This window comes from Akebia trifoliata, chromosome 10, assembly GCF_017979445.1.
Source record: "Akebia trifoliata isolate Shusen 1 chromosome 10, ASM1797944v1, whole genome shotgun sequence".
In the NCBI taxonomy this organism is placed as follows: Eukaryota; Viridiplantae; Streptophyta; class Magnoliopsida; order Ranunculales; family Lardizabalaceae; genus Akebia; species Akebia trifoliata.
Window position 1 is genome coordinate 528,638 of NC_141384.1, and position 11,143 is coordinate 539,780.

General features: G+C 33.8%; 1 protein-coding gene across 1 annotated transcript; it reads left to right on the forward strand.

Annotated features, from left to right (window-relative positions):
• Positions 1 to 1,246: 1,246 nt before the first annotated feature.
• LOC147392553 (Pectin lyase-like superfamily protein) lies at positions 1,247 to 7,770 on the forward strand. Its single transcript, XM_086456390.1, has 10 exons — positions 1,247 to 1,321; positions 1,412 to 1,645; positions 2,434 to 2,565; positions 2,689 to 2,859; positions 2,953 to 2,973; positions 3,129 to 3,336; positions 4,497 to 4,578; positions 4,657 to 4,765; positions 4,851 to 4,967; positions 5,697 to 7,770. Exons 1-10 carry the CDS (start codon positions 1,247 to 1,249, stop codon positions 5,982 to 5,984), a joined length of 1,437 nt encoding a protein of 478 aa, XP_086312516.1. The 3' UTR covers positions 5,985 to 7,770.
• The last annotated feature ends 3,373 nt before the right edge of the window (positions 7,771 to 11,143 follow it).

An 11,143-nucleotide genomic window follows, 5' to 3' on the forward strand; every position in this document is an offset into this window, starting at 1 on the left:
AATCTTAACTCCCCTTCCTCCGAGAAAAAAAAAAAAAAAAAGAAAACTAAATAGAGTTTTATTGGCACCCAACTTTTATTTATTCTCAATCATCTATTTATTTTCTTTATTTTTAATTGGGGTGTAATAAGTAAAAGTTGGATGCCATAGCATTTCTAAAATATTATTTACCCACTCTCCAAGAAAATCAGGCCCAGGCCACGCCTTAGAAGTGGAGGTATCTGATGTGTGTGTGTGTGTGAGGAAACTACATGTGTTCTAAGGATTAGTTAAGTGCTCTAGGAAGCTTGGATAACTCAGTTCGATTAAATCAAAAAAAAAAAAAAAAATCAGATCCTATATGAATAAATTCACAATTTTCCAATGATTTACTAAGGTATCACAAACCACTTCAACCTTAGATTATGGCCCAATGTCACAAACCTATATAAATACATTTTTCTCTAACGGGAAGGCAAGTATACTTTGAGAAGTATGTACACTTTTTTTTTTTTTTTGTTTTGTTGATACAGTGGTTTTCCTGTAGACAGCAGGCCTTGGTACCTTATCTGGGTTTGTACACTTTTCCATAACAAAGATGGATGCATAGTCTTAATGGATTTCGATAGAGGAAAATTAGTAGAATTTGCAGAACGATTAATAATAACCACTTGATGCCCTTCAGCCCAACAATACTTCTTATCATTGTTGGCTGGTTATCTTTGGCTATATGTGGGTGGATTCAAAGAAAATTATGTGGAGCCTTCTTCCTTTTGCAATTTATTGAGGCATCTGATGGGAGAGGAATCGTCAGATCTTTGAAGGAAAAAAATGATTAACACATGATATTATTGTCTCACTTTTACGTTTGTAATTCATAAGGTGCAAAGTGTTTAAAAAGTTTTCGAGATTTTCTTCGAAGATTTCAGTTATAGATGGGATCGGGCATGTTCTATCTCTTCGGAGTAGTGTGCCCATGAGTTGTTTTGTTTTGTCGTCAACTCGACCTTAGTGCCCATGAGTTCAAAATCTAAATAAAATGTTTTACTTATAAAAAAAAATAGGTTAATTTCCAGAGAATTGTGATCCTAGTGCCCATGAGTTCAAAATCTCAGACCTCACAAATCCCCGTGACAACAGATGAATAGAAGCCATATAAACTCTTAACCCAATATTTTTGTCTATAAGGTGTGCCAATAGAGATTCTCATAATGACATGATAATAACTTTTGAACTTATCTACAAAAGCTATTTTTCATGAAATCTAATGCTACCACAGCTTGTCTACATCCAAAAGCACTTCCTGCAGACCGAGATGACTCATTCGAGTACTAACGCCATGGTTGATGCCTGTAACAGAACCATGTTTGACTTGCGTGCTTCTTGAGGTCCTTGTCACATGAACCCACCAGAAATCCCCATTTTTTTTTAGTGTCTCTGCACAAAACATGGCAAAGTTGAGAACTTTTTCTTCTTGGACTTACACAGCTCCTCTTATTTCTCTAATCTATCTATTTCTCTTGTTAATCTCACAAATGGGGACATTTTTGAGCCTCTGATTCAGCTCCCTCGGTTTCAGGGACTTAGAAACCGATTTAGCTCCAAAAAGGTTATTTCTTTGAACGATTTTGGAGCCAAAGGAGATGGTTCCAACGACGACACACAGGTATACAATCAAAACGATTTGAATATCTTTTTCTCCATTTCTCTTGGTTGAATTTTTGTTTCTCGTTATGAAATTGATAGCTTAGTTTCATTATTTGATCCTGTAAATGAAACCAGTGTACCATATTTTTTTTTTTTTCAAAATAGAATATTTCGCACCCATATCTGGAAATTCAAGCGGAATAAAGACAACCCATGTTTTTAATTAATAATTGTGTGATAAGTGAAGAGATTTCATACCCATATTTGGGATTTCAAGGTAAATGAAGAAGGCTCATTATTTAATTTGATGAGGAAATTTCAGTCCGCTCTGTTGAAATTCAATGTAGGTTGACAATGGCTTTAAAAAAAATCTATTTTGGATGAGAAATTCCCATCAAATAAAGGAAGCCCCCTCCCCCCTCCGTTTTTTTTTTTAAGTTTATATTTTTAGATGTTCAAAGGTCGAATTTAAATCAATTCTATATATTGTGGTACAACAAATCCCATTTTCATTCATGGTAGATGAGAAGGTATAATGCCCATGAGCTATTTTCATGTCAAGGTCATCTAAAGCCTTTCCATAAGAATTTGATGCTAACGAGAAAAACATCTCACCCATTTAAGAAATTTATTGAAAATGGTTAGATTCAAAGATTGTGAGTTGCATTTATGGTAGATCGTCATCCTCAAAGCCTTATTCCAAAGATTTGGGGTTGATTAAGCGAATCTTCTTACTCCATTCCACTCTGTCTAGAGCTACATCTTTTAACCATCTCTAGATTTGATAGTTTTAATCCCTTAATTTAGGCTTTCAAAGATGCTTGGGAAGAAGCTTGTTCTTTATCATCAAGATCAAAAATTGAGATTCCTGCTGGAAACACTTATTTGATTGGACCAATTGATTTGGCTGGGCCTTGTCGATCGAAGGTGACTTTGAGGGTATGTTTTAGTGTTGAATTACTCATGGCCTCTTTGATTCCCACTTTTGGTGGATAAATTTACCTCCTTTTACATGTTTGATCATGATTGTAAAGTTAATAGCGCTCTTGTTTACTTCTTTAGATTTCTGGTACTATTGTTGCACCCAGTGACCCTGGTGTGTGGGATGGTTTAAATCCACGAAAATGGCTATATTTTCATGGGCTGAAGCACTTCAGCGTGGAAGGAGGAGGGGTGATCAATGGCATGGGAGAGGAATGGTGGAGAAGGTCCTGCAAGGTCAACACATCAAACGTAAAGACATCTGGCCTTGGAATTTTTTACAGTTTTATTTTTAAGATGTTTATCTATCGTAGTCTGATTTTTGGCATAAATTTATTGTTGCAGCCATGTCGACATGCTCCAACGGTTAGTTCTGCTTCATCCTTTGAGAAAGCCTATTAATTTCTTTGATTTTATTTGATTTATTATCTCGATTTCGTCTTGCGAACCTAAGAGTCGTAGATATTAAATCTTCACTATGGTTTTTGTACTTTTGACAAATAAAGATAATGTTGGTACAGGCTATTACTTTTCATAGATGCAAGAACTTGAAAGTGAGGAACTTGATGGTGCTTAATAGTCAACAAATGCACATGGCGTTCACTAACTGTGCTCGGGTCAAGGCATCTCATCTCAAAGTTATTGCACCCATTGCTAGTCCTAATACTGATGGAATTCACATTAGTGCATCCACTAAGGTTGAGGTCAATGATGTTATAATTAAAACAGGTTCGCAGCTCTCACTCTCTTTCCGATGTTAATATTCCGGTTAACAAATTGTTAAAGCATAAATTAAAAATTAGTCAAAATTCAATCCAGTTCCATCTGAATAATCTGTGTACATTTAAGATGCAATATTATAATTTTATTTTTCATGTGTTCTTTGTTTTCTTTTGGTTAGGGGTGAGTTGAGAAGTGGGTTTTATTGATCTAGCTTTCTTGCAGTTGTACTATAATAATTGTTATCAAGGATCACTGATCAAAAGCATATTACAATGAAAATGAGGGGGTATGTCTTTATTTTCGTAATCTTTATTCCAAGAATTAACCTTTAGAGTCATGATTTTTCTGTTGTTGGGTTTTAGTAATTGGACGTTAGTTGTAATGGAATTCTCCATGTCATTTATAGTTCAGCGTCAGCAACATTTAATACTATCTAGGATTTTGACTGTCATTAAAAAAAGTTGGTTAAAATTTGAAGGTTCAAAATTCAAAGTCGAAACTAAACTCAGACGCTAGACAACTTGAAGTTCATTGAGTACTCACTCTACTTTTTCTATTTGAGAAAATTATATCATAGCCTAAACTCAGACTCAATTTGCCTACCCCAACGCCTCTCCAACACCCCGAACTCAGATATACACATATATGTTCATATTTGGATGTCAGATTTAAAATGTATATATATATCCAAATACCATAGAGCTATCCACTAGCTTTGTAAATATAATTAGGTCTATAAGAGTGAAGACTATCAAACAAATGTCATAATAATATAACAACTTAATAAAATAGTGTATGGAGGATGGAACAAACCAGCCTCTTTGTATATAAAAAATTAAAACAAAGGGTGACGTATTAGAATGGGTATCTGGATATGTCCCATGTATCTGAGTTGATACTTATCGATTCTGAAAAATAACCTAAAGTAACGTGCTGTTGTTACATGGGATATCTTATTCCAAAAAAAATCAAAATTTAACAGCTTTTTAAACTCGGTAAACTTGAATTTTTTTTTTTGGTACTTGGAGGGATTTTGAGCCAAGTCAGACTTCGTTTCGTCCTTGAATGGAATTCTGCTAAAGACTTGATTTCTGAATTCTAATTATACATCCCTCCACTCCTCTCATCTCTCTTTTTTGTCTAAATTCTCCTTCAACTCATTATAGGAGATGACTGCATCTCTATAGTCAGCAATTCATCTATGATCCGAATCAGACGTGTTTCATGCAAGGCTGGCCATGGTATAAGGTAATATGGCTTGAATGTCATTTATTGAACATCTGAAGTATCTTAACATAGAACCTGATTCCATCATATATCCAATAGTATTGGAAGTTTGGGAAAATCAAATACATGGTCTCAAGTATCTGATGTGTTGGTTGACGGAGTCTTTCTATCCAATACCGAGAATGGAGTGAGGATCAAGACATGGCAGGTAATCTTTTTAACTATTCTCCTATACGATTATGGATCAAATCCATAGTTTACTAAATCCTTCTATATTTATTCATTTCTTATAGGGAGGTTCTGGTTATGCCGAACATATAACATTCCAAAATGTGCTAATGGAAAATGTATCGAACCCGATAATTATTGACCAATACTATTGTGACTCCCAGCAACTATGTCCAAACCAGGTATTAAGTTCACATTTTCTGCCCACTTTTATTTTTTATTTTTGAGAGCTGCTATTGACAGCCCAATTTTTACTTAGTACACCCCAATATCTTAAAATATTATCACACCTGAATTAAAGATTAAAACGCACTCTTCAAACATTACCAAGGTTTGGCTCAAATGAACCCTGAAGGGGTGGCTCAACGGCAATTTCGGATCCAATAAGCGGTGAGAGTCCGTAGGTTGTGAGTTTGATACCCAGTGTGAGCAGTATTTCCTCGGGGCCACCCACGAGGGTGCACCTCACTTACCCGGTGTGTGTGATGTGCGGGTGTTGCATGTGCCTAGGGGAGGGAGCCATATGCCTTGGCTCCGGCCCTGGCTCTTCTAGTCCCCCTAGTCGGAAGTAAGTTCGGACACCCATCATAAAAAATAAAAAATAAAAAAAGGTTTGGCTCAAATGATAATCTCAACATTATAGAACATTTAACACTCGTTCAAACAATTTCAGTAGTTGTTTACAATTATGATTAAGCTCATATAAAATCTTAAACCCCAAAAAATAGTAATCTAATTATAAAATAAGACAGCTTCTGTTGGCACCCTAATTTTTACTTATTCTCAATCTTTCACTTATTTTCTCTACTTTTAATTGGGGTGTAATAAGTAAAAGTTGGGGTGCCAATAGCAGCTTAGGGAAAATGTACTAATGTACTAGTTACTAACATTAATCATCCAATGCAATGCAGACTTCGGCTGTTAAGGTGGACGATATTTCCTTCAGGAGCATCAAAGGAACTTCAGCTACGGAGGAAGCGATAAGATTCTCTTGCAGTGACAGCTTCCCATGTGAAGGAATATATATAGAAGATGTTCAACTATTATCGAGTTCTGGAGGAATTACAACCGCGTTTTGTTGGCAAGCCAAGGGTTCCAGTTTTGGTTTAGTATATCCCCCTCCTTGTTTCTCATCCAGTGAAAGCTTCATTGAACAGAAGGCTCTCCCCAGCAATACCCATCATTCCATTTCAAGATAAGACTCTTTGTTTCTCTATATTTAATTATTTAAATTTACAGCTCACACTTAAATTTGATATATATGTGCATCTAACCATGGATTTTTTTTTTTTTCCCTTCAATTTGCAAACCAACATTTTCTCCCCCCATTGAGGCATAAACCCTTATGGTTGCTGTTGAAAACCCATGATAGGAATCACCCAAAAAACAAAAAAAAAACAAAAAAAATTACAAACAAGCAAAAAACATAAGATTTACGTGCTTCAGCAAGATTGCCTATGTCCATGGTTGCAAGGAGATTCCATTCTTAACTGTGAAAAAAAAGGGTTTACAACCTCTCTTCCTTCCTCAGAAAAAACTAAGTCACTTATTCTACCCGTAGTACAGGTTTTACAATTAAGTATATATATATAAGAGCAAATGATGTAAGTACCCTTAAGAAAAACATTACATATTAGCCCCTTTTCGTAATCCTAAAAAATTTGGTGAATATTTGAGATAAACCCTCTGTTTTGAAATTGACGACTACCTGCTCTAATAAACGAATTTAAAAAATGGCTTAAATGCCTTTGTCTTCAGCCTCTTGTCAAAAATCCTAAATTTTCTTCCCAAAACCAATCATCTTTAACCTCTTGTCTTACATTTTCCCTTCATCTCCAATTGTAAGATTCTATCTACTTCAAACTTCAAGAAAAAGATGTGATTTTTGGAGAAGTAGAAGACTAGAGAGTTTTGGGTAGAAAATTTTAGGGTTTTCTACAAGAGGATAAGGTCATGAGGTTGGAAGCGACTGGATTGAAAAAGAGGTTGAACTATCCAATATAAATTGCCAGAGGTTGAAGAACTTAAAGATGGCAGATTTAGGGGTGAAAAGGCAAGGATTTTTTTAGTAGATGTTGAAAATAAGGGTATTTAAGTCATTTTCTTTATTAGTCTATTAGAGTAAATCAAGGTCAAGAGAGCATAACATATGAGTATCTAAAATATTTAACAAAACATGGACAGGTATTTATAAATTACCATAATAATAATGGAAATATAATAATACCCCTAAGAAATTAGATCTACCCCCTTAATGAAAGTCAATGTTGTATTTTGTTAATGATTTAATGATAAAAATTTGATTTTACTTAAATTTTGATTTAGTAATTTAAGTTTTTTGCAACTTTGAATTATATCAAAATTTCACTATTAATTCATCAACAGTTAGAGATGTTGATTTTCGATCAAAGCTAAACATAATCTTTCAATCAAAGAGTTTTCCAATTTCTAAATTATTCAAATAATAAAGCGTGTCGTGCGCTTTGATTGTTATTTTTCCTTGTTTGTTTGATAACTTGTCATGAAATTAACTTTAATATTAGAATTGGGAAACTCTTTTCTCACAAAACAAGAAAATTTGAGGCTTACTCTCTCCTTGACTCTTATCTGTTTTCTGCCAAAATCTGATCTTATTATTTCTCATTGATGTTCCCACAGATTTCCCATAATTGCAAATTTAAAATTATGGGATCGCCCATACCCTTACACATCTCTTGCTACAATATAACATTTTAATAACAAAGGACACATAAAACATGCAAATGGTCAATATCTTGATAAGGAAAGATTTCTTATATTTTGCTTCCTTGGTTTGAATATCATTTCAACAACTTATGGATTAAGAAACCGACACGTGCACATCGGGAAGTGCGTGTCGGCCCAATGAGTAGTTAAGCACAGCGTGTCAAATGGGACCCTTCAAATTCACTCAAAGAATGCCTAACTTTTACTTACACTTATTGCAATAAAAAAATAAAACACAAACATAGAAGCTTTAGCAATCAAATTTAGAAGAAGAGAATGAATAGAAGCTCAATGTCTCCTCTCCATGATAGTGCAGAAGAAGATCCTCCCAAGGATCAGAAGTTGAATGTAGTCGAAGATAACAAATCAATAGATGATGCAAAGAGGGTACAAAGCAAAGAAGAAGATATAAATGAATGTGCTAAGGCCTTCATCAAGAGATTTAGAAAGCAACTTCAGATCCAATGGCTCGAATCAATGGAGAATTATGAAAAGATGCTAGCTAGGGGACTATAATACCCTTCTCCTCATATATCACCTTCATGTATGTATGGCATCTAGTAGATTGAAGCTTTCCTTCAATGATGAGGGTGAGCAAAAATTATATTGTAATAAGGTCGACTATGATAGATCATTTTATGTTAAGAAGATAGGATTGGATTAATTTAAAATTAAGATTAGATCAAATGAGATATAATCGATCTCTAATGATATTTTTATTTTTTTATTTTATTGTTTTCTATAAAAAAAAAATTAACTCTAGCACGACTGTGATTGCTATTTGGGAGATGTCACGCGAGCTTCGTTAATGCTTCGCTAGCTGCAGACGATGCTCAACTGAATTTTTTTGCAATCAATCTCAGCTATCACCTTCTAATGCTCTTGGCGTGCAATCTCAGCTATCACCTTCTAATGCTCTTGGCGTGCCGGTTAAACAACACCATTGAGCATCTAATACTATTTTAAGAGAAATTTACCAACTCATTGACAAGAGATCTCGAAATAAAATTTTCAAAATGTTTACCGGATCACATTTTTCACTGATATGGTAATTTTCTCTTTTAAAATTTGTAAGAGGGGGACAAAAGGGGTATTTCATCATATTTGCATTAGGGATATTTACAATTTAAAAGAACAACTTATTTATAAAAGCAATTTTTTATGAGTCTGATTAGCCTTACTAGGGGTCTGTGGGCTCACCTTGTGGCATCCGAAAACATGATCCAATGCTTCAGGGTCGTAGAGGACAAAATTTCAAAAAAAAAAAATTTGTTTTTCACAGTTGAATATCAATTTTAAATTTGAGAGTTGTGCAAAAGTTTGGTAACCATCCATTTTTAAAATTTTGGATCAAGCTCAAAAGAATTTTTTTCTTAATTTATTTTATTTTATTTTGGATCTGAGTTTTTCAACGAAACTTAGAGGGATGTGGTGTTGTTGACGTGGTAATCCATTTGAGCAAAACAACCCTTGGTAAGGCTTAAAATCTTACTATGTTAATGTCTAGGTATATAGGATCATGGTCATCAAATCAGGATTCGCGAACAAACCCATAAAGAAATTTATTTAAAAATCGAGAAAAAAAAAAAAAAAAAAAGAGTTAGGTTTAGGATTATGTATTTGTTTTATTAAGTAGTGTTCTCATATTATATTATCAAATACATATTAGATTATCATAATAAGGTAAATCGTGGGTTTAGTGAGAAAAGACAATTAACCCAATGACATCATCAAAGCGATGGTCCCGATTTGTAGTTAAAATTGACTACAACATATTCAAGGTTCATATTGTTTAAAATATAAAAAGATCATAATCATAAGTCTTAGTTCATAATCCTACACGTCATCGATAAAATGGTCACACCATCATCTTCCCCAAGCACCAAGACCAAGCTTCCATACACTGTCGGTGTTGGCGAGTTGTAGACATTTCTTGGGTAAATTTTGGGCCATGGAGTCATTTTGTTGGGAAATTCAAAATCGAATACAGAGTAGAAAATTTCAGCTTCACTGGCTTTCTCAAATTCATAGTCAATTGTAGCCATGGATCTGTTGAGGAGCTACTTCTACCTGTTCAATGTTCCTTGACTTACCTCACTTATGTATCAAATGAGTGAGATTATCTTTCTCTACTGAGTTCATTATCCGAATTCTTTAATTATTTTGAATACTCAGATGGGTTGACCAGTATGAACTGGTTATTCAGTTATGAACTTAAGATTTATTATATTAATTAACTAGGTATCCTCGTCCCGATAAAGAGTAAAAGAGGTAAAATAGTAAAATTAAAAGGAATATTATTAAAAGGGAATAGGAGAAAAGACAATAAAATTAAAGAGATTGTACATAAAAAATAATAAAGTGGGATAATGTGACTCCACTCCATTGTAATTGGAGTGAAACATTTATACCCCCGTTAAATTATAGCAGAGTGAGATCTACTATTCTATTTTATTATATAGAATAGAATTTGCCCATGTCTATGACATGTGCATTCTCTCTAAGGGTAAAAGAGAAAATATAAGAAAATTAGAGAGAGATTATCCAAAAGGGGAAAGAAGAGAAAATACAATAAAATTAAAAAGGGAGATAAGACAAAAGACAAAAACAATTTAGTGGATATTTATACCTCATAATTGTAGTTAAAGTGGAACCTACCATTTTATTTTATTATATGAATAATCTATAATATTATTATGATAGAATTTTTTTTTCTTATATAGTTAAGTAAATTGTGTTTATAAACATGTATTTTTAATATTAGCCCATGAAAAGCATTTTATATAGTCTTTGAGATATATATATAGGATCCCGTTCAGCAACAAACATTTTGGCAAAACATTTTACAAAACATGGGTTAGAGGTCTTGGAATGGGCTGATTTTTGGTGAGGATTATCTCTACGGTGAGGAGATCATCATCACCAAAAATCAGCCCATTCCAAACCTTCTAGCCCCAGTTTACAAGTTGAAAAATTGTGGATCGTCCATTTTTTGTAAATCATTTTTGATGGGATTAGGAGTTTTGGAATGGGCTGATTTTTGGTGGATGGGGTTAGGAGTTTTGGAATGGGCTGATTTTTGGTGAGGATGATCTCCTCACCGTAGAGATCATCATCACGAAAAATCAGCCCATTCCAAAACCTCTAACCCATGTTTTGAAAAATGTTTTGCCAAAATGTTTGTCAAAATGTTTGTTGCTGTGAGTCCCACATGAATACAATTCATTCATTCTTTGAGGTGATGATCAGTGGTAAAACTTAGTCCTTTCAGAATAAGTGGAAATTTTAAAAGGAGACTTCATTCAGCAGTCAAGGCCACGTTAGCCTCCTCTATTACCATCTTTATTTCATAAATAATCTTTCAATTTATTTTATTTCTTGTCTTCTATTACAGAAAGTAAGGGTGTGTTTTGTTGTCTTTATTAATTGAATAATATATTTATAAATAATATTTTGAGATTTCTTTATAATATTTCAAAAACAGTATTGAATAATGATAATAAGTTTTATATATATATATATATAGAGTAGCGTTCAATGGCCAACAGTTTGGCAAACATTTTGGCAAACACATTTTTCAAAACATGGGTTAGAGGTCTTGGAATGGGCTGAT